Source organism: Macaca thibetana, chromosome 1, assembly GCF_024542745.1.
Source record: "Macaca thibetana thibetana isolate TM-01 chromosome 1, ASM2454274v1, whole genome shotgun sequence".
In the NCBI taxonomy this organism is placed as follows: domain Eukaryota; kingdom Metazoa; phylum Chordata; class Mammalia; order Primates; family Cercopithecidae; genus Macaca; species Macaca thibetana.
This window is the reverse complement of record NC_065578.1, coordinates 8,183,958-8,206,191: the sequence shown is the minus strand read 5'-3', so window position 1 is coordinate 8,206,191 and position 22,234 is coordinate 8,183,958. Positions and strand designations below refer to the sequence as shown.

The 22,234-nt window shown below is 48.7% G+C and overlaps 1 protein-coding gene across 5 annotated transcripts in view; it reads left to right on the top strand.

Moving 5' to 3' along the window:
* SLC2A5 (solute carrier family 2 member 5) overlaps positions 1-22,234 on the top strand; it is a 52,503-nt gene that overhangs the window by 14,703 nt on the left and 15,566 nt on the right. For 3 of the 5 annotated variants that reach the window (XM_050788440.1, XM_050788433.1, XM_050788414.1), the window contains 3 exons: positions 4,117-4,210; positions 16,481-16,579; positions 17,119-17,279. In XM_050788440.1, coding sequence (XP_050644397.1) covers positions 4,175-4,210; positions 16,481-16,579; positions 17,119-17,279 — 296 coding nt within the window. In that variant the 5' untranslated portion in view covers positions 4,117-4,174. Of the gene's footprint in view, positions 1-1,990; positions 2,094-3,846; positions 4,014-4,116; positions 4,211-16,480; positions 16,580-17,118; positions 17,280-22,234 lie in introns of those variants that run through there. The other 2 variants (XM_050788420.1, XM_050788426.1) reach the window with 2 other exon arrangements.

Here is a 22,234-nt window from a genome sequence, read left to right as displayed (position 1 = left end):
ACTCACAGCGCAGAAGCACTTACCGAGTGAGGCAGAACAGACTCCGCCATTTGTACCACCAGGGGCTTTGGTAGAATATCTTCCTGTTTTGTGTCCTAACAGATTTTCAGGCATGCATTTAATAGTTTGACCAGGGGGAAACAGTTTCAGCTGCAAGTAACGGAAAACAAAATGGAGAAGTATTTTTCTTCCCTACTAAGTCAGGTTGGTGGTGGGGAACTGGGATGGTGCTCCACAGGGGAAGGGGCCCCAGCTTCTCCTAGCTTGGTGCTCTGTCCTATGTGGTTTCAATCTCAAGGCCCAAGCTGGTGGCATCTCCATTCCAGGAAGCAGGATGGAGAAACAGGCAAAGCTAAGAGAGCAAAGTTTCTGGAAGCTGCCTGCCATATGGCATCTTGCATACATTGCATTAAGCGGAACTTTATGTCTGTACTGACTGCAAGAGCAATGGAGAAATGTCTTTATTTTGGGCAGCCACAGATCTTGCTCCCAATTCTATTACTACAGAAGAGGCACTGACCAAATGGATTTATGGATGAGGAGAAGTCATTAGCAGCATGTACAAAAGAGGCCCATGGCAAAACTTTAAAATTCTAGAACATTCCTAGCAGAGGTGAGGCCAGTAGTGACTGAAGTCCTGGTATCATTATCTGGTCACAGAACGACCCGGAGATGGGCCTGCCTGCTTTGTGGTGTGGTGCTAACACAGTATTTTGCCCTGGTTAAATTTTTCTTATATAAAACATTTGCTTTTCATTCTGATTCAGAAAGGTAACTTTTCTGTTTTACATTTTTTTTTTTTTGGAGACGGTCTCACTCTGTCACCCAGGCTGGAGTGTAGTGGTGCGATCTCAGCTCATTGCAACTTCCGCCTCTCGGGTTCAAGAGATTCTCCTGCTTCAGCCTCCCAAATAACTGGAATTATAGGTGTGCACCACCATGCCCGGATAATTTTTTTTTTTTTTTTTTTTTTGGTATTTTTAGTAGAAACGGGGTTTCACCATGTTGGCCAGGCTGGTCTCGAACTCCTGACCTCAAGTGATCCACCTGCCCTGGCTTCCCAAAGTGCTGGGTTTACAGGCATGAGCTACCGCGACTGGCCTAGTTCTGTTTTTTTATTAACAGTAACAGAAACGCTCCTATTTCCTCTCCCCCATCGTATCACCAATATCCCTCAAGTGCATCTACTTCTGTCTTCTCCATCCCCATGCTGGTCCAAGTCACATTGTTCTTTCACCTGGGCTATGGCAAAGACCTTCCACTGCTCCTTCTCCCCACTCCCCAATCCCGCGGTCTCTTGTCCCCTCCTCAGTTCACCTCTGGACAGACAGAGGGAACTTTAATTTTTAATTTAATTTTTATTTATTTCTAGAGACAGGGTCTTGCTCTGTCACCTGGGCTGGAGTGCAGTGGCATGATCGAATTCCTGGGCTCAAGCGATCCCCTTGCCTCAGGTCTGCCAGGACCACCCTCCTCCCCCGAGTCCCACCCCACGGCCCCCATCCCCCTCCTCCAGCTGTGAGCCACGAGGCTTCTCACAGTCTCCCACCCCGCCCTGCTCTCGGAACCTGCAGGCCTTGGTCTAATGGCGGCCTGAGGCAGGGGCCTGGAGGCAGATCCCCCCCGCCACAAAGGTTGGGGGTCCGTGGCCAGAAGGAGGACCCAGGCGAGGCTGAGGGACTCCGCAGAAGCTGAAGGGGACTCCGGCAGAAGCTGAAGGGGACCCCGGCTGAGGCTGAGGGGCACTCGGGCAAAGGCAGAGGGGAACCCGGGCTGAGGCTGCGGGGGATCTGGGCTGAGGCAGAGGGGGACCGAGGCAGAGGGGGACCGAGGCAGAGGGGGAGGCTGAGGCAGAGGCCGAGGGGGATCCGGGCTGAGGCAGAGGGGTCTTGGGCAGGGACAGGACCTACCCGGAGCCCGCAGGCCCACCGGGCAGAGGGACTGACTGAGCGGCCCGCAGCCTGGCGTCGTGACTGCCTCGCGCCGCGCCCTCTTCCCTGCGCTCGGCTCCCTCCAGGGCGGAAGCAGGAGTCGAGCGTTGGTGACGTCATCCATGGCTGTGCTTGCGACGCCCTGTCACTGGCAGGAACCAGGTACTGCGGCCTGCAGCTCCCGGGATGATCCCCTCTGGGCCCGAGGGCCTGGCCCACTGTCCCCGCATCCCGGCCAGCGACCCCCGTTTTTAGTTACCCCCTCGCCCAGAGGCAGGGAGAAGTGGAAGATCTGGGCCTAGATAGAAGCAGGTGTCATGCACTTGACGTGACTGATGACTGCAAACTTTGGACGATTCTTTTTGAGGGGAGGGTGGAGGACAGAGATGGAGTCTCGCTCTGTCGCCCAGGCTGGAGTACAGTGGCATGATCTCGGTGCACTGCAACCTCCGCCTCCTGGGTTCCAGCGATTCTCCTGCCTCAACCTCCCAAATAGCTGGGATTACAGGCGTCTGCCCCCACTCCCAGCTACTTTTTGTATTTTTAGTAAAGACGGGGTTTCACCATGTTGGTCAGGCTGGTCTCGAACTCCTGACCTGAGGTGATCCACCCGTCTTGGCCTCCCCGAGTGCTGGGATTACAGGCGTGAGCCACCACGCCCGGCCTGGATGCTTCGTTTTGTTGGATTGCTCACCTGTACCCGTCTCCTCACTCCCCTATCGGTGATTTCCTCTTCCCATCCTATCCCTGCAGTTAAAGTGCATTTTCTTTGGAAATTTTTTCTAAATCTTTGAAATAATTGGAAACCTCTGGTCTTGCTATGCCTTAGTCACAAGTCAGTGCGCTAGGACAGTGGTACACAGAAGAAAAATGAGGTGAAGCTGGTGAAACGGAATGCTGAGTTCTCCCTTGTGAATAGGGACCTCCCCCACCCCCCACCAACCCGCACACACACACACACACACACACACACGGCCACACTGCTAGGCTTCTCACAGTCTCCCACCCTGAGCAACCCTGGGGGTTTGCTGCTAATGTAAGGAACAGTGCCCAACACAGGCTCCCAGTCTCTGCTTGTTTAAAGATGCATGAGATTTGGAGTGAATCACTAAAGTAACTGGATTTACGCCACAGCAAATAAAACAGGGAGTATGTCCTGTAAAGATGAAAACCTGTGGGGCTTGTGAGACTTTGGATTTTGGCCACTTACTCTGGCATGCCCTGTGACAGCTGAATGAGTGCCAAGCACAGGGGACTGACAGTGGCTTGGCCTTGAGATGGCCGGACCTGGACCAGCAACTGTGACTCACTTTCCCTGCCCTGCCTGGAAAGGGGTTTGAGGTATTTACCACCTTCCCAGTAGTGATGAATACACAGAAAGTAACATCTCTAGGTCATTCTGAGCTCCTTAAAATGGAAAATAAGAGGCCGGGCGCGATGGCTCATGCCTGTGATCCCAGCACTTTGGGAGGCCAAGGAAGGCAAATCACTTGAGGTCAGAAGTTCGAGACATGGCAAAACCCTGTGTCTACTAAAAATACAAAAATTAGCCGGGCGTGGTAGTGCACGCCTGTAATCCCAGCTACTCAGGAGGTGGAAGCAGGGGAATCGCTTGAACCCGGGAGGCGGAGGTTGCAGTGAGCCGAGATCACGCCACTGCACTCTAGCCTGGGACAAGAGCGAAACTCTGTCTCAAAAAAAAAAAAAAAAAACGGAAAATGAGAAACTTTCCCCAGTGTTGCACGGTTACTTGGGCAAAACTGACTCTCCACCAGAGAGACTTGACTGTAGCTTTCCTGGCAGGGACAGCGTCTATGAGGTCTCTAGTGGCCCAATCTGTTGCCCTTGTATTACCTGGTGTCGTGTAGGGTGGATGACAGCTGTTGTTTGCCACGCGTTCCTGACAGAAATAACCCTTCCAGTCACTCACCATGAGCCTGACTGGTAGAGACTTTAGCAATGGGGAAATACCGCAGACTGTTCCATCAGGACAATGCTGGGCCTGCAGTCCCCAGGGGGCACCCACTTGCTTAGCCAAACCCCAGACGTTTCATTTAAAAGCAGAAGTGAAAGGAAGACCAGGTTCCTGAAAGGGTTATTCTGACTTAGTCTGGCTATAAAAATGCTATTGGCTGTTATTTGGCGTGGCCAAAGTGCACCCAGAATGTCTTCTCTCTCCATTCAGTGCACGCGTTACTTTGGCTAAAAGAAGGTGAGCGGCACTCTGCCCTTCCAGAGCAAGCATGGAGCAACAGGATCAGAGCATGAAAGAAGAAGGGGTGAGTGTGTTGCTCAGGGAAAGGGGCCAAGAGCAGGCTTGGCTGCCAGGTCCTGTTCAGCCTTCCTGGAGAGTCGCTGGGGGGCTCCTGGTGTTGCAGAAGGAACTCTGTGTTGGGAGGGATCATGGTGGGGCAAGGGGGAGTCTTGTCCAGCAGGTGGTCTTTTATAGGGAGGAGAGAGGTTTAGAGACCAATGCTCTGTGGAAATCATTCTACTGGAACAGCCTTTAAAAGCAGGATCTGTAACTGAATGGAAGAGACCCAAAGGATTCATTTGTCCCAACCTGAACCAAACATGTTAGCTGCAAAATCCGTCTATGTTTGGTGAGATGTTTTGCTCTGCTTTTGTTTTGCTTTTGGCTTCAGGGCAGTTAGTTAACCTTTTCAGCAAGTAACATAGCTGAGCTGCACGAAAGCAAGCCAAACTCAGAGAAGGCGTTGCTAGATTTGAATTTAGTTCAGATCTGTCACGTAGGTTTCCTGCCTTTTAGATACTGAGGGTCCCTTGTTTTAGAGACGAAAGATTTTCATGGACTCCCACAACATAATTGCAGTTTACTTTCTAGATTCCCTTGATTGAGGAAAATGCATAATGTCAGAAAAGTAACATTGACTTATTAACACTTTAAAAGAATTTGCATTTGTTCATCACAATAGCATCTGCTTATATTTGGAGTGGAGGAAAGCAGTGCACATTTTTGCAAAACAGCATTTGTTCAGGCATGGGTGTGAGACCCTCACCATAGGCAGACTGGAAACATGCTCTGTAGCACATAGATTAAGACTGGGTCTTGGGAGGCCGAGGCGGGTGGATCACCTAAGGTCAGGAGTTCGAGACCAGCTTGGCCAATGTGGTGAAACCCCATCACTACTAAAAATACAAAAATTAGCCGGGCATGGTGGCGGATGCCTGTAATCCCAGCTACTCAGGATGCTGAGGCAGGAGAATCACTTGAACCCGGGAAGCAGGGGCTGCAATGAGCTGAGATCACACCATTGTACTCCAGCCTGGGCAACAAGAGCAAAACTTCATCTCAAAAAAAAAAAAAAAAAAGTGGGCCTGGGAAGTAGAAGCCCCAGGATTCATTCCTGCTCCATCCTATTCTAGCTGTGGGACTTGGGCAAGTTCTTTAACTCTTCTGTGTCTCAGTTTTCTCATCTGTAAAATGGGAATAATAACCATACCGCCTCATATGGTGCTGGAGCAATTAAATGAGACAATGCATGTAAAGTACCTGGCACAGACTGAGTTCCCTGTAAAATGTTACTACTTTTCTTTTTTTCTTTCTCTCTCTCTCTTTTTTTTTTTTTTTTTTTTTTTTTTTTTTTTTTTTTGACACAGAGTCTCGCTCCGTCACCCAGGCTGGAGTACAGTGGTACAATCTCGGCTCACTGCAACCTCCACCTCCTGGGCTCAAGCAATCCTCCCACCTCAGCCTCCTGAGTAGCTGGGATTCCAGGCATGCACCACCACACCCAGCTAATTTTTGTGTTTTTAGTAGAAACGGGGTTTCACCATGTTGGCCAGGCTGGTCTAGAACTCCTGGACTCAAGTGATCCACCCACCTTGGCATCCCAAAGTGTTGGGGTTACCATGAGCCACCATGCCTGGCCTTTGTAAATGTTACTACTTTTCAATCATTCTTTAGAGCTGGTTTCTCTGCCTCCGCATGATTGCCATTTGGCGCTGGCTAATGCTTTGTTGTAGGGGCTGTCTTGTGTGTTACAAGATGTTTAGCAGCTTCCCTGGCTCTACCTTCTAGATGCAGTAGCACCCTCCCCCAGGAGTGACAACCAATGTCCCCGAGAGGGCAGAATCAACTCCCAGCCCTCAACTGAGAGTCACTGCTTTGGAGTCTACTCAGCCCCTTCACTTGGGTCATCTTGTTTGTCTCACGACTAAGAAAGTGTTAGACAAATCAAGTGTTATCACCTCCATTTTATAGAAAAGAAGCAGAGGTGATGAGGACTTAGGTGTTTGGGGGTCAGGGAGGTCCTCCGCTGTCCAGAGCAAGGCACGACTGCCACGTTCCCCACGTCCCCCATGTGCCGCTGTAGAAAGGAAGGGAAGCACCCCCACGTGGCAGGCCCTGAAACTGAGTAACACATTGCGAAAGGAAATGATTCAGATGGCCACATGCGAGAGGCGTGGGCTGACCCCAGCTGCCCGCTGCCTCAGCCCTCCAGGACAGGAAGCCTCTTCTGAGACAGAGGGATGAAGGTGGAGATGGGCTCCCCCTCCTGAGAGCAGCCTGCCCCTTGGGGAAAAAGCCAGGGCGTGTTGGGCTTCCTGAAACACTCCAAAGGAAGCGATTCCAATAGTCTGTAAGAATCTGGGAAACCATTAAGTGCAGCCGAGAGGGGATGTAGGAGCCAAGGAGAAATGCGGGGGCAGGCGAAGGCTACAGAGGCTGCGCCGTCTGGGGAGAAGGGTGTCTGGCAGTGTGTGGAGCCACTCCCTACCCCTCAGTAGTGTGTGGCAGTGGCCTCACTGGCCTTTTCTTTTTCTTTCTTTTCTCTTTTTTTTAAAATTTATTTATTTTTTTAAAAATTTGAGACAGGGTCTTACTCTGTTGATCAGGCCAGAGTGCAATGGTGGGATCATAGCTCACTGCAGCCTTGAAGTCCTGGGCTCCAGCAATCCTCCCACCTCAGCCTCCAGAGTAGCTGGGACTGCAGGCATGCGGCACCATGCTTGGCTAATTTTTAAATACTTTGAAGAGACGGTGTCTCCTTATACCCAGGCTGGTTTTGGGCTCCTGGGCTCAAGGCCTCCCAAAGTGCTTGGATTGTAGGCCTGAGCCACTGCACTCAGCCCTGCTTTTCTCCTACGTAGAGGGCAAACACTGACATCTGTCAGATGTGCACCAAGGACTTTCTGCCAGGAAAAAAAGACTCTTGGTCTGAAAGAAAAAAATAAATAAATGGGTTGGGGGAAAAAAAAAAGATACAACAAGGTACTTTACAACTACATAAGAATTGAGGGCCAGGTGCAATGGCTCTTGCCTGTAATCCCATCAGTTTGGGAGGTTGAGGCAAGCAGATTGCTTGAGCCCACAAGTTTGGGACCAGCCTGGGCAACATGGCGAAACTCGGTCTCTACAAAATATATAAAAATTAGCTGGGCATGGTGACTGCGCCTATAGTCCCAGCTGCTCTGGAGGCTGAGGTGGGAGGATGCCTGAGCCTGGGAGGCAGAGGTTGCAGTGAGCAGAAATAGAGCGACTGCACTCCAGTGACTCCAGCCAGAGTGAGACTCCGTCTAAAAAAAACAAAGGATTGTTGAATAAAGTTCCCCACCTCAATAAAAAGACGCCAAAATGCTTTGGAAAATAAAGACACATTTTTGTGGAGTGGCTCCACCAGTAACTAGTTGAGTATCCTAGAGCAACTAACACCCCTCCGTGCTCTCTGGGTCCTCATTGATAATCATTTGTAATTAATAGATTAATTAATTAACCCGTTTGTAACACCTGCTGCAGAACAGGGGTGGTCCTAAGTGTTCTATATCTGTGAACTCATTTATTCCTGTGGCGGTATCATTATCCTCAAAAAAACTTATTTTTTGAGGCAGGATCTGGCTCTGTCACCCAGGCAGGAGTGCAGTGGCACAATCATGGCTCATTGCAGCCTCCTGGGCTCAAGCAATATGCCTGCCTTGTTTTTAAATTATTTTTGTAGAGATGAGCTCTCACTATGTTGCCCAGGCTGGTCTCAAACTCCTGGGCTCAAGCCATCCTCCTGCCTCGTCCTCCCAAATTGCGGGGATTACAGGCGTGGACCACCAGGCCAGGCCCATTATCCCCATTCTAAAGGTGAAGGAACTGAGAAGTTCAGGGAGTTGCCCAAGGCCACACAGCCCAGCAGAGCCAGGCTTCGATCCCACACTCCTGGGCTCCAGAAGCTGTGCTCCAAACCACTACAGCGGCTAACATCTTTCCCTGTCCCTCCCACTACTTGTTTGTGAAACTGAGTTCAACAGTGCGATAAGGTGACAGAGCTTGAAGTACTGATCCTCCATGAGCGCTAACTATTCCAGGGGTGTTTGCATTCTGACTGGAGATTCCTAACAAGGAAAAGTTTGGAACTGAAAGAATGTCTCTCTGACAACAGAAACTTCAAGATGGATTTCTAAGGGAGATGGTTTGGGCTTCCTTCCCAGTGACTGAATCGCACCCTGTCAGAAGGTCAGCCTTGAGGATCGTCGACCTAAAAAAAGAAACTGAAGCAAAATTGATGTAGAGATTGTATTGGGGCCAAGGTTGAGGACTGGAGCCCTGGAAAACACTGGGAAGTACTTTGGAGAGCATAGGAGAGGTTCAAGTTTTTAAAGAAAAAAGGACAAAATAGGAGAGGAGTGATTACTGGTTGTTTGTTAGGAATTCTCACTGGTTTAGAGAAATGACATTGATGTAGTGACAGGCTATGCATTGGTTTTGTTTTGAAACAGAATCTTGCTCTTGTCACCCAGACTGGAGTGCAATGGCGCGATCTCAGCTCACTGCAACCTCCACCTCCCAGATTCAGGCAATTCTCCTGCCTCAGCCTCCCGAGTGGCTGGGATTATAGACGTCTGCCACCATGCCCGGCTAACTTTTTGTATTTTTAGTAGAGACGGGGTTTCATCATGTTGTCCAGGCTGGTCTCAAACTCCTGACCTCATGATCTGCCCACCTCGGCCTCCCGCCGAAGTGCCGTGATTACAGGCGTGAGCCACCGCGCCCGGCCTACATTGTTGGCTGTAGGGTATGTGCTATGGTGTCTGGTGTATGGCATTATTAGGCTAATTTACAGCTACTTGGTGGCAACACTCAGTGTAGAGTCCACATAGCAGGCAGATGACTTAGCTCACATGGGAATGAGATGTGACTGCTGCCGTATTTCAGAACTTTGCTGGACCGGTCATTTAAAGGGGTGCACATCCCCCCAAAAGTTTCTTTTCTTTCTTGGGGTGGTGGTTATTACTAAAGTCTCAAAATGTTCTCTGCATTATGCAAGGCAGGAAACTGGTTTACTGACAGCATGAGGAATGTGGTTTCTGGTTTCTCCCTGAAGCACAGCTCAGAGTCATGGCAACCTCCTTAGCCTCTAAGGAGAGCCCCTCCCGGTCATGGCTGGGGATCACTGGGGTCTCTCATTTTAACAGGCTGGCCAGAGACCCACACATCCTCTTCATCCCCTCCCTTTTCCTTATGCCCTAATCCAGCCCAGTACCAAATTCTTTTTGTTCCGCCTCCAGGAAAGCAAAAAAAGAAAGAAAGAGGGCTTAAGCCTTCTTTCTACTATGTGCATCTTTATTGAGACTATAACTCAATACCATACAATTTCTCCCCTCTAAAGTACACAGGCCTCGGCTGGCACTGTGGCTCACACTTATAAAACCAGCACTTTAGGAGGCTGAGGTGAGAGGATTGCTTGAGACCGGGAGTTCAAGACTAGCTTGGGCAACATAGCGAGACCCTGTCTCTATAAAAAATGTAAATAATAGCCTGGTGTGGTGGCTCACACCTGTAATCCCAGCACTCTAGGTGGTCAAGGCAGGTGGATCACTTGAGGTCAGGAGTTTGAGACCGGCCTGGCCAACATGGTGAAACCCTGTCTCTACTAAAAATACAAAAATTATCCAGGCGCGGTGGCATGCACCTGTAATCCCAGCTACCCGGGAGGCTGAGGCAGGAGAATGGCTTGAACTGAGGAGGTGGAGGCTACAGTGAGCTGAGATTGCGCCACTGCACTCCAGCCTGGGTGACAGAGCAAGACTCCATCTCCAAAACAAAAACAAAAACAAAAACAAAAACAATTTAAATAAATAAAGTATACAGGCTGGGCGTGGCAGCTCACACCTGTAATACCAGCACTTCGGGAGGCTGAGGCAGGAGGATAGAGACCAGCCTGGGCAACTAAGCGAGACTCTGTCTCTACACACACACACAAAGTACATATTAGTATATAAAAGTATACAGTTTATCACCAGAGTGAAATAAGCCAGGCATGGGAAGACACGCGCCACATCATCTTACATGTGGAATCTGAAAAAGTTGAACTCTCTAAGTGGAACTCACAGGCTGAGAAGTGGTATCGCATGCTGATTTTTATTTGCGTTTTCCTCATGGGATACCAAGTCTTTTTAATTCGCATCCTCAATAGTCGTCAAAGCTGGCACTTTTAACCCCTGCCGCGGCCCGTTCCATTACCCAAGTGCCCATCTGCTGTCTGCTGGCTTCTGTAGTAACCCGATCCTTGGTCTCCCTTTTGCTCTGCACGTAGCAGCTGGAGTAATTTTTTATTTTTTGAGACAGAGTCTTGCTCTGTTTCCCAGACTGGAGTGCAGTGGCGTGATCTCGGCTCACTGCAACCTCCACCTCCTGGGTTCAAGCAATTCTCCTGCCTTAGCCTCCCTAGTAGCTGGGACTACAGGCATGTGCCACCACGCTTTGCTTATTTTTGTATTTTTAGTAGAGATGGGGTTTCACCATGTTGCCCAGGCTGGTGTCAAACTCCTAACCTCAAGTGATCCTCCCGCCTTGGCCTCCCAAAGTGCTGGGATTACAGGCATGAGCCACTGCACCCGGCCTGGAATAATTTTTTAAAAGTCCAAATCCTTCCATCCCACTCCCCGGCTACAGAGCACATGGAGGGAACACCCAGTCTGTTCTGTGGCCCTCACCCTGCCTGCCCTCCTTTCCCCACGCTCCCCCCGGCTTGCCCTCCTTTCCCCACGCTCCAGCCACACTGGCCAAATTCCAGATGCTCAAAGGTTCTGAGCTCCGCCTGCCGCAGGCCTTCCAACAGGCTGTTCCCTTTCTCTGAACCACTCTCTTCTTCCCCCTCCTCTCCTCAGCTGAGATGTTGCTCCACAGACCTCTCTTTTTAACCACTCCTGTGTAGTACTTACTACAGTTACAGTTTATTACATTCTCATGTAGTTTCTTAATGTGTGTCTTTACCATTGGACAATAGTCTGCTGGGGGCAGCTGTGTTGCTCACTGGAGGGCACTGTGCTTCCTGGAGTCCAGTTAGCTGGCCATACGTGTTTGTGTAATGAAGACAGTTGGACCAGCAGGGTTAGTGAGAACCCACCCAGAATAACTTTGCTGCCCTCAGGAGAGTGAGCCATGATTCCTGCGGCGCCCACAGAATGTGCCTGTGGCTTGAATTCAGGGAGGAAGTGAAAGAATGGAGGGTGAATTGAATGCTCTATCCTCAGAGACTCTATAGCCTGATCATTTAGTCGCTCTGATCTCTCCTCCATAGTCTCTCTGATCGTTTTTGCCGGGATCCCATCAAAGCAGTCAGGGAGCTGGCTATCCATGGTGCCTGGCAGAACCCCCAACTCTGGGGCATGAGCCCTGGGAACCAGCCAGCTCCACCAGCTGGGCTGTGCTTGTTGACTGTGCTGCTGGCCAGAACCCCACCCCTGACCCCAAAGGACTTCAAACCTTAGGGCCCGCATCAGGCTGAGGGAGTGGTCAAGAGCTGCACTTGGCTGTGTGAATGAAGCTGGTTGCAGTTTCATCTTACTGAGAAGCGAATTAGGAAAGAACTTTTTATTTTTATTTTTTTTGAGATAGGGTCTCGCTTTGTTGCCCAGGCTGGAGTGCAGTGGTGTGACCATAGCTCACTGTAGCCTTGAATTCCTGGGCTCGAGCGATCCTCCCACCTCCGCCTCCTGAGTAGCTGGGACCACAGGCATATTCACCACCACACCCAGCTAATTTTTAATTTTGTTTTTGGTAGAGACAGGTCTCCCTATGTTGCCCAATCTGGTCTCAAACTCCCGGACTCAAGCGGTCCTCCTACCTTAGCTTCTCAAAGTGCTGGGATTACGAGCATTTGCCATCACACCCAGATGTTTTGTTTTGTTTTGCTGTTTTGATGAGATAGGGTCTCGCTCTGTCACCCAAGCTGGAGTGCAGTGGTGAGATCTCACCTCACTGCAACCTCTGCCTCCCGTGCTCAAGTGATCCTTCCACCTCAGCCTCCTGAGTAGCTGGGATTACAGATGCGCATTACGCCCAGCGAATTTTTGAATTTTTAGTAGAGACGAGGTTTCACCATGTTTCCCGGGCTGGCCGAGAACTCCTCGGCTCAAGCAGTCTACCCACCTCAACCTCCCAAAGTGCTGGGATTATAGGCATGAGCCATCGTGCCCAGAAGAAAAATTTTTAATCAACATTTTCTTCCCTTTCTTCCCCCCACCCCTACCCCTCTCTCTTCTGTTAACACAATCAAGCAGTAGAACAGCTATAGGGGAGGGATTTTTGTCTGTCTTGTTTGTTCACCACTATATCCCTGACACTTAGAGCAATGCCTGGTTCACACTGGGCGCTCAGTATGTTGAATGGTGAATAGATGAGTGAATGAATGAATATACAGAGCCAGTCAGATGGGAGGTGAGCCAAGTCTATTGTGTGTGCATATGTGTGTGGGGGGGTGGGCTGTGTGTGTGTGGGGTAGGCTGTTATGTGGTGTGGGGGGGGTGTGTGGGGGGGTGTGAGGCGTGTGTGTGGGGGGATGTGTGGGCTGTATGTCTGTATGTGTGGTGTGTGTGATGTGTGTATTTGTGCCTATGTGTGTGGGGGGTGAGGGGTGGGTGTGTGTGTGGTGTGGGGGGGGTATGTGTAGTGGAGGCATGTGGGGGTGTGGGGTGTATAGTGTGTGTACATGTGGGGGGCATGTATGTGTGTATGTAGTGTGTGTGTACATGTGGGGGGTGTGTGTGTAGTGTTTGTGTACATGTGGGGAGTGTGTGTGTAGTGTGTATATGTGGGGGCATGTGTGTGTATTGTGTGTGTACACGGGGGGCATGTGTGTGTGTAGTAGGGGCATGTGGGGGTGTGGGGTGTGCAGTGTGTGTGGGTGTGGCTGTGTAGTGTGGGTGTGTACATGTGGGTGTATGTGTATGTGTAGTGTGTATGTAGTGTGTGTGTAGTATGTATGTAGTGTGTGTATATGTGTAGTGTATGTGTGTGTACTGTGTGTGTAGTGTGTGTAGTGTGTGTGTAGTGTGTATAGTGCGTGTAGTGTGTGTATAGTGTGTGTGTAGTGTGTGTAGTGTGTATATTGTGTGTATAGTGTGTGTAGTGTGTGTAGTACGTGTGTAGTGTGTGTGTAGTGTGTGTAGTGTGTGTTTAGTGTGTGTGGTGTGTGTAGTGTGTGTAGTGTCCGTGTGTAGTGTGTGTGCAGTGTGTGTGTAGTATGTGTGTGGTGTGTGTAGTGTGTGTAGTGTGTGTGTACTGTGTAGTGTGTGTAGTGTACTGTGTGTAGTGTGTAGTGTGTGTGTGTGTAGTGTGTGTGCATAGTGTGTGTAATGTGTGTGTTTGTGTGTGTGTAGTACATGTGTAGTATGTGTGTCCTGTGTGTAGTGTGTGTAGTGTGTGGTGTGTGTGTAGTGTGTGTGTAGTATATGTAGTGTGTGTGTAGTGTTTGTAGTGTGTGTGTAGTGTGTGTGGTGTGTGTAGTGTGCATGCAGTGTGTGTGTAGTATGTGTGTAGTGTGTGTGCATAGTGTGTGTGCATGATGTGCATAGTGCGTGCATAGTGTGTGTAGTGTGTAGTGTGTGTGGTGTGTGTAGTGTATGTGTAGTGTGTATAGTGTGTGTAGTCTGTGTGTGTAGTGTGTAGTGTGTGTGTATTGTGTGTAGTGTTTAGTGTGTGTGTAGTGTGTAATGTGTGGTGTTTGTGTGTTTAGTGTGTGTAGTGTGTGTAGTGTGTGAGTGTGTAGTGTGTGTAGTGTGTGTGTAGTATGTGTGTGTAGTGTGGGTGTGTTTGTGTGTGGGTAGTGTGTGTGTAATGTGTGTGTAGTGTGGATGTGTTTGTGTGTAGTGTGTGTAGTGTGTGTAGTGTGTGTGTATGTGTGTGTAGTGTGTGGTGTGTGTATAGTGTGTGTTGTGTGTGTGTAGTGTGTAGTGTGTGTGTATAGTGTGAGTGTAGTGTGTGTGTAGTGTGTAGTGTGTGTGTATAGTGTGAGTGTAGTGTGTGTGTAGTGTGTTGTGTGTGTGTAGTGTGTGTGTAGTGTGTGTGTGTAGTGTGTGTGTGTGTGTGTGTGTGTGTGTGTGTGTGTCGTGTGTGTCGTGTGTGTGTCGTGTGTGTAGTGTGTGTGTGGTGTGTGTGTGGTGTGTAGTGTGTGTGTAGTGTGTGTAGTGTGTAGTGTGTGTGTGTGTGTGTGTGTGTGTGTGTAGTGTGTGTAGTGTGTGGTGTGTGTGTAGTGTGTGTAGTGTGTGTGCATAGTGTGTAGTGTGTGTGTAATGTGTGTGTGTAGTGTGTGTGTTGTGTGTGTGTAGTGTGTGTAGTGTGTGTGTGTAGCGTGTGTGTAGTGTGTGTGTGTAGTGTGTGGTGTGTAGCGTGTGTGTAGTGTGTGTGTGTGTAGTGTGTGTGTGTGTACTGTGTGTGTGTGTGTAGTGTGTGTGTGTAGTGTGTGTGTGTGTAGTGTGTGTGTGTGTAGTGTGTGTGTGTGTAGTGTGTGTGTGTGTGTGTGTGTGTAGTGTGTGTGTGTGTTGTGTGTGTGTGTGTGTGTGTAGTGTGTTTTTGCTCTTCACCAGGGCTCCTTGCAGGTGTGCTCTTCAGAGGTTCATTCCACCCCATCTGGGCCCCGTGACAAGGCAGGAAAGATCATTGTTTCTCTCCCTATCTGGCTTTTCACTTACCCCTGCCAAGACATCCTCTTTAGGCTGGGCACAGTGGCTCATGCCTACAATCCCAGCACTTCGGGAGGCCGAGGCAGCAGGATCGCTTGAGCTCAGGAGTTTGAGACCAGCTTGGACAATATAATGAGACCTCTGTCTCTGTAAAAAAATTTTTTTAATTAGCCAGGCGTGATGGCATGCACCTGTAGTCCCAGCTACTCGGGAGGCTGAGGTGGGAGGATCACTTGAGCCCAGGAGGCTGAGGTCGCAGTGAGCTATAATAGCATCTCAGCACTCCAGCCAGGGCAAGAAAGCAAGACCCTGTCTCAAAAAAAAAAAAAAAAAAAAAAGAATCTCTGTAGATTTAGATTCAGTGGGATAGTGCTCATCTTGTCTCTGGAGGGCCGAGCATGAACCTGTGTCACCTGTGAAAGGGGGCTCTCTGGCCAGGCACGGTGGCTCATGCCTGTAATCCCAGCACTTTGGGAGGCTGAAGGCGGGCGGATCACGAGGTTGGGAGATCGAGACCATCCTGGCTAACACGGTGAAACCCCGTCTCTACTAAAAATACAAAAAATTAGCCGGGCGTGGTGGCAGGCACCTGTAGTCTCAGCTACTCGGGAGGCTGAGGCAGGAGAATGGCGTGAACCTGGGAGGCGGAGCTTGCAGTGAGCCGAGATTGTGCCACTGCAGTCCAGCCTGGGCAACAGAGTGAGACTCCATCTCAAAAAAAAAAAAAAAGAAGAAGAAAGGGGGCTCTCCATCAGAGTAGGTGGAAGAAGGTCTTTTGATGGCAAGTCAGAGAGCAGCGCAGCGTCCTAAGCTCTCTCCGACAGCAGAGTCACCTCTGCAGCTAGATATGGTCGTAATTAATCCTGGCAAACACTCAGCGAGGGAGTGTGATTGTCCTCATTTTAGAGATGAGGAAACTGAAGATCCTGGAAATTAAGCTGAAAAGTGGCAATGAGTAGATTCAAAACTGAGGCCTGTAGATTTTAAGCCCACAGCTCTCTCCATGTCTGTCTCCCGCTCTTTATTACTAATGAATTTCCTCTTGTCATTACAGATTGTCTGAAAGGAAATTTTCAGTGGCCCTAAATAGCTAAAAATTTCTTTTTTTCTGTTTGATTTTTCCGGGAGTTTATGTTTGAGATGGTGCAAGAGCACATTTGCTGCAGTTGACAAATGCCACCACGTGGCAGGAATGTCACAGGAGCAATTCAAACATCAGCTGCAGTAGTAGCTGCAGTGTTAGAGAAGTAGGTTTCAGCTTCTTTCTGATCCAGTGGTTCTCAAATGGGGCACTTCCCCACCGGGGGACACTTAGCAATGTCAGAAGACATTTGGGTTGTCGCAGCTGGGGAGAGGGGTGCTACTGGCACCATGTTTACGGGATGCTGTAGACATCCTGCTGTGCTCAGGACAGCCCCCACAATAAAGAATTATTGGACCCCAAGTGTCAAAAGTGCCGTGGTTGAGAAAGCCTGCTGTAACCCAAGGTGGGTTGAGGGTAGGTTTCAAGGAATGGAGTAGTCTCAAGACTACAGATCTTCAGATTCTGTTACATCTTTCTATGAAACCGAAGTAAAGCGGGAGGGCCCTGGAACCCTGGGGCTGCTTCCTGACCTAAGCTGCAATCTCTGCAGAGGCTGACGCTTGTGCTTGCCCTGGCAACCCTGATAGCTGCCTTCGGATCGTCCTTCCAGTATGGGTACAACGTGGCTGCTGTCAACTCTCCAGCCCTGGTAGGTCACCGTGGTGAGCAAGATGTGGGAGGGCGTTTGAAGCAGCCCATTGCCTGGGTGGGACTGGCCAGTGTGGGGCTGTTCACACAGCTGTCCTCAAGCAAAGGGAGAGGAAAACACCCTCCAGACAGCACAGACCCGAGGGAATTCGCAGGCACATGGCTCTTGGGATGGGCCAGGTCTGGATGGACACACAGTGGGCTGGGCTCCAGGACAGGGCTCAGATCTTCTGTGGCCTTGCGGTTTAGAGGGAATCCAGAGTGGGCAGGGGTCTCCCAACTGATTGGAAAATTGGAGTCATCTCTTTCTGGCTGAGAAATACCAAGGGTGGTTTGCTGCTCAGAGGTTTCCCAGTCCTCCCCGTGGGTGCCCACCCTGCTTGCTGCTCATGAAGCTCTGTCCTGCCTCCCATCACCCCCCGGTTAATAAGGCTGGTCTCTGTGTGCCCAGGTTATTTCACTGGGTGTCCTAACAGCTAGTATTCTTCCTGCAAAACCGGAGCAAATTATTTTGGTGTTCTGTTTTGCTTTGTCTCCTAGCTCATGCAACAATTTTACAATGAGACTTACTACAGTAGGACCGGTGAATTCATAGAAGATTTCCCCTTGACGTTGCTGTGGTCTGTAACCGTGTCCATGTTTCCCTTCGGAGGGTTTATCGGATCCCTCCTGGTCGGCCCCTTGGTGAATAAATTTGGCAGGTAAGGGAAGGTGAATTTTTAATTCCCTGAAGCTCATAGACCCCTATCAGAGCTAAAACATAGGCCTAAAACTGAAATCCTTATCATGAGACTAGAATAATAACCACTGTGATCATTTTTCTTTTCTTTTTCTTTTTTTTTTTTTTTTTAAAATGTTTGAGATGGAGTCTTGCTCTGTCAGCCAGGCTGGAATGCAATGGCACAATCTTGGCTCACCACAACCTCTGCCTCCCAGGTTCAAGCGATTCACCTGCCACAGCCTCCTGATCCTGGGATCACAAGTGTATACCACCACACCCGGCTAATGTATTTTTAGTAGAGATGGAGTTTCACCATGTTGGTCAAGCTGGTCTCAAACTCCTGACCTCAGGTGATCCATCCACCTCAGCCCCCCAGAGTGCTGGGATTACAGGCGTGAGTCACTGCGCCTGGCTGGTCATTTTTATTTTCTAATGGGGTCAGAAAAGAAGACCAGATATTGACAGTGTTTGGGGACCTAGGCAGGGTCTTGGGGATTAGAAGCAGGGGTGGCCGGGGATCTACAGGCTCTCAGGCAGACCCGGAAGGAGCCGTGTGTGCTTGTGGAGACCCAGGACTTGCTTCGGCTCATACTGCCCTTTTGTCCCCACAGTGTTGTCTAGGACATCTCTCTTGTGACACCAGCCTCCTGAACAAAGGGGTCAGGGCTGTATCTTTGCCCCTATTTCTAGAAACATTAGAAATGCCATATTTTATTCCAAAAAAGTGTCCTTAAGATATCACGCTCCCCCGTGTAAATTCCGTGGACGTTATGGAAGACCTAGTTAGAAACAGAATTTTAGAGGTCCCCTCGTCCAACCCCTCCAGGGATGAGGAGACATGGGGCTGAGTGAGGTCACAGATCTAGTGAGCCCAGAGTAACCCAGACTCTGACTCCTCCTCCAGTGTTTCAAGAAAAGAATCTGAGAATAAAAACACACGGCCGGGCGCGGTGGCTCACGCCTGTAATCCCAACACTTTGGGAGGCCGAGGCAGGCGGATCACCTGAGGTCAGGAGTTGGAGACCAGCCTGGACAGCATGGTGAAACCCCATCTCTACTAAAAATACAAAAATGATCTGGGCATGGTGGTGGGCGCTTGTATTCCCAGCTACTCGGGAGGCTGAGGCAGGAGAATCGCTTGAACCCGGGAGGCGGAGGTTGCAGTGAGCCAAGATCGCACCATTGCACTCCAGCCTGGGCAACAAGAGCGAAACTCCATCTCAAAAAACAAACAAACAAACAAAAAACACTGCCGCAGCTTTGGGATCTAACATCTTCTTGAGAGGTTAGTGTTGAACCCACAATTTTCCCTGTGGGCCTTCATGGAGCAGAACATCCCTCCACTCAGAATCAGACCTACGGGACACTTCTTGAGTGAAGAGCATGCTGTTTGGTCCACAGGTGGTGCTAAAGGTTGCTAATTGAGCTGTCTAGTTAGGAGTCTGATAAACACTATTTGGCTATTTGCCGTTTTCTTAAGTATTTGTGGGTGTTATTTATTTCTTTATTTTTTGGGGTAGAGACTTGCTCTGATGCCCAGGCTGGAGTGCAGTGGTGCGATCTCGGCTCACTGCAACTTCCACCTCCTGGGTTCAAGCCATTCTCCTGCCTCAGCCTCCCAAGTAGCTGGGATTACAGGTGGCCACCACCACACGCAGCTAATTTTTGTATTTTTAGTAGAAACAGGGTTTCACCATATTGGCCAGGCTGGTCTCAAATTCCTGGCCTCAAGTGATCCACCTACCTCTGCTTCCCAAAGTGCTGGGATTACAGGGGTGAACCACTGCATGTGGCCGGTGTTATTTAAATAACAGTAGCAACTAACTTTTATTAATGAGTTCCTATGTGCCAGGCACTATCCTGACTGGGTTTAGAAGTACTATTACAATCCTCACTTTATTTTTATTTATTTATTTATTTTTTTGAGACGGAGTCTTGCTCTGTCGCCCAGGCTGGAATGCAGTGGCCAGATCTCAGCTCACTGCAAGCTCCGCCTCCCGGGTTCACGCCATTCTCCTGCCTCAGCCTCCCAAGTAGCTGGGACTACAGGCGCCCGCCACCTCGTCCGGCTAGTTTTTTTTGTATTTTTTAGTAGAGACGGGGTTTCACCGTGTTAGCCAGGATGGTCTCGATCTCCTGACCTCGTGATCCACCCGTCTCGGCCTCCCAAAGTGCTGGGATTACAGGCTTGAGCCACCGCGCCCGGCCTATTTTTATTTATTTTTGAGACAGAGTCTCGCCCCGTCACCCAGGCTGGAGTGCAATGGCGCGATCTCAGCGCGTTGCAACCTCCGCCTCCCAGGTTTGAGGGATTCTCCTGCCTCAGCCTCCCAAGTAGCTGGAATTACAGGTGCACGCCACCACATGAAGCTAATTTTTTGTATCTTTACTGGAGACGGAGTTTCACCATGTTGGCCAGGCTGTCTCAAACTGCTGACCTCATGATCCGCCTGCCTCGGCCTCCCAAAGTGCTGAGATTACAGGTGTGAGCCACCGCACCTGGCTAATCCCCACTCCACTTTAAAGATGGGGAAATGGTGCAGAGAGACACTGTAACTTACCCAAGATCACACAGCTGGGAGGTGGCCAGGAGTCTAACCCAGGACATTTCACTTCTGAGCGTGAGCAAGTAACATCTACACTCTACTTCTGTTATTTAGGGAAAATATCTTCTCAATCTGTTGCTTTATTTTTTTAATCATACATATAGTACCTTTTTTATTCAAAATTTTAAAGTCTTCAAGTGGTCAAATTTATAGATTTTGCTTCTCAACTGGGGACACTTACAAAGCAAAAACTATAAATATATGTATGTGAGACAGGATCTCACTCTGTCACCCAGGTGAGAGTGCAGTGGCACGATCACAGCTCACTGCAGCCTTGAACTCCTGGGCCCAAGGGATCCTTCTGCCTCAGCCTCCTAAACAGGTGGAACTACAGGGTGTGCCATGATGCTCAGCTCATTTTTTAGTTTTTATAGAGACAGGGTCTCACTATGTTGCTCTGGCTGGTCTCAAACTTCTGGGCTCAAGCAATCCCCCCACCTTGGCCTCCCAAAGTGCTGGGATTATAGGCACGAACCACTACGCCTAGCCTCTTCTATATTTTTAAAATTTATTTCACAATTTTGTTTTTCCAGATACATCTGGTGTTTTATTTTGTATATATTGAGTGATGAGAAAGAACTAATTTTATTTTATTTTTCCAAGTGGAAAGTCAGTTGCTCTCAAGTTTATCTTAGTTATTCATGTTCTTTTACTCTTCCATTTAAAATTTTAAGTCAGCTTCTCAAAATCCCTGAAGAAAGATTCTGATTGGCATTGCTCTGAATTTATAAATTAACTTGAGGAAAACTGACATCTCTCCAATGTTGACCTTTCCCACTCATGAGCAAACTAGAGCTTTCCATTGTCTTCAGGTCTTTTTACATGTCCTTCTATAAAGTTTCATCGTAAAGGACCAAGGATTTAGTTTTCTTTATCCTGGGAGTCACTGTGGTTCCTTGTCTGAAGTTTCATGTCTTTGTCATCAGTTCTGAGAATTTTTCAGCCAAATATTGCCCCTCCCCGATTTTCTATATTCTTTGCTTCTAGAACTCCATGAAGTTCCTCCATGTCTTTGAATCTTTCATATTTCCCATCTTCTTATCTCTCTCGGGTGCTTTCTAGGTAATTTCTGCAGGTCTACCTTCCCATTCACTAATTTTCTCTTCAGATATAATAAACCTGCTATGTTTTTAATTTTAATGATTATATTTTTCATTTCAATAAGTTCTATTTGTTTTTAAAATCTATTTTCATCATTGTTTTACATAACTTTGTTTTATAGTTTTTTGTTCTTTCCTATAGTACTATTTTTTATTTTATTTTTTATTTATTTATTTTTTTGATACAGAGTCTCGCTCTGTCACCCAGGCTGGAGTGCAATGGCGCTATCTTGGCTCACTGCAACCTCTACCTCCTGGGTTCAGGTGATTCTCCTGCTTCAGCCTCCCAAATAGCTGGGATTACAGGCACCCACCACCATGTCCAGCCAATTTTTGTATTTTTAGTAGAGATGAGGTTTCACCATGTTGGCCAGGCTGGTCTTGAACTCCTGACCTCAAGTGATCTGCCTGCCTTGGCCTCCCAAAGTGCTGGGAATATAAGCATAAGACACTGCGCCCTGCCTAAAAAAAATTACATATGTATTTTTAATATATATTTTAATATATAAATATATATAAAATATAGACAGAGTAAGACCCTATCTCAAAATATATATATATAGAAATAGGGTCTTACTCTGTCGCCCAGGCTGGAGCGCAGGGGCGCGATTATGGCTCACTGCAGACTCCACCTGCTGTGCTCAAGTGATCCTCCTCTCTAGTAGCTGAGACTACAAGGATGGGGTCTTGCTATGTTGCTCAGTATGGTCTTGAACTCCTGGCCTCAAGCTATCCTCCCACCTTGGCCTCTGAAAGTGCTGAGATTACTGGCATGAGCCACCATATCCTGCCATTGAAAGTAGACTTTATTTTTAAAGAGCAGTTTTAGGCTCACGGAATTGAGAAGAGGCTACGGAGACTTCCCATATACCCTCTCCTCCAATACATGCATAGTCTCCCCCTTTATCAACATCTCTCACCAGAGCGGTGTATTTGTGTATTTGTTACAAATGGTGAAACCTGCATTGACATATGTCATCACCCAAGGTTCATAGTGTACATTAGGGTTTACATTAGGGTTTACTATTGATGTTGTACATTCTATGGGTAATGACTTGTGTCCACCATTATAGTATCATATAGAGTAGTTTCACTGCCCTAAGACTCCTCTATGCTCTGCCTAGTCATCCTTCCCTCCTCTCTAACTCCTGGCAACCACTGATGCTTTTACTATCTCCATAGTTTGCCTTTCCCAGAATGCCATATAGTTGGAATCATAGAGTATGTAG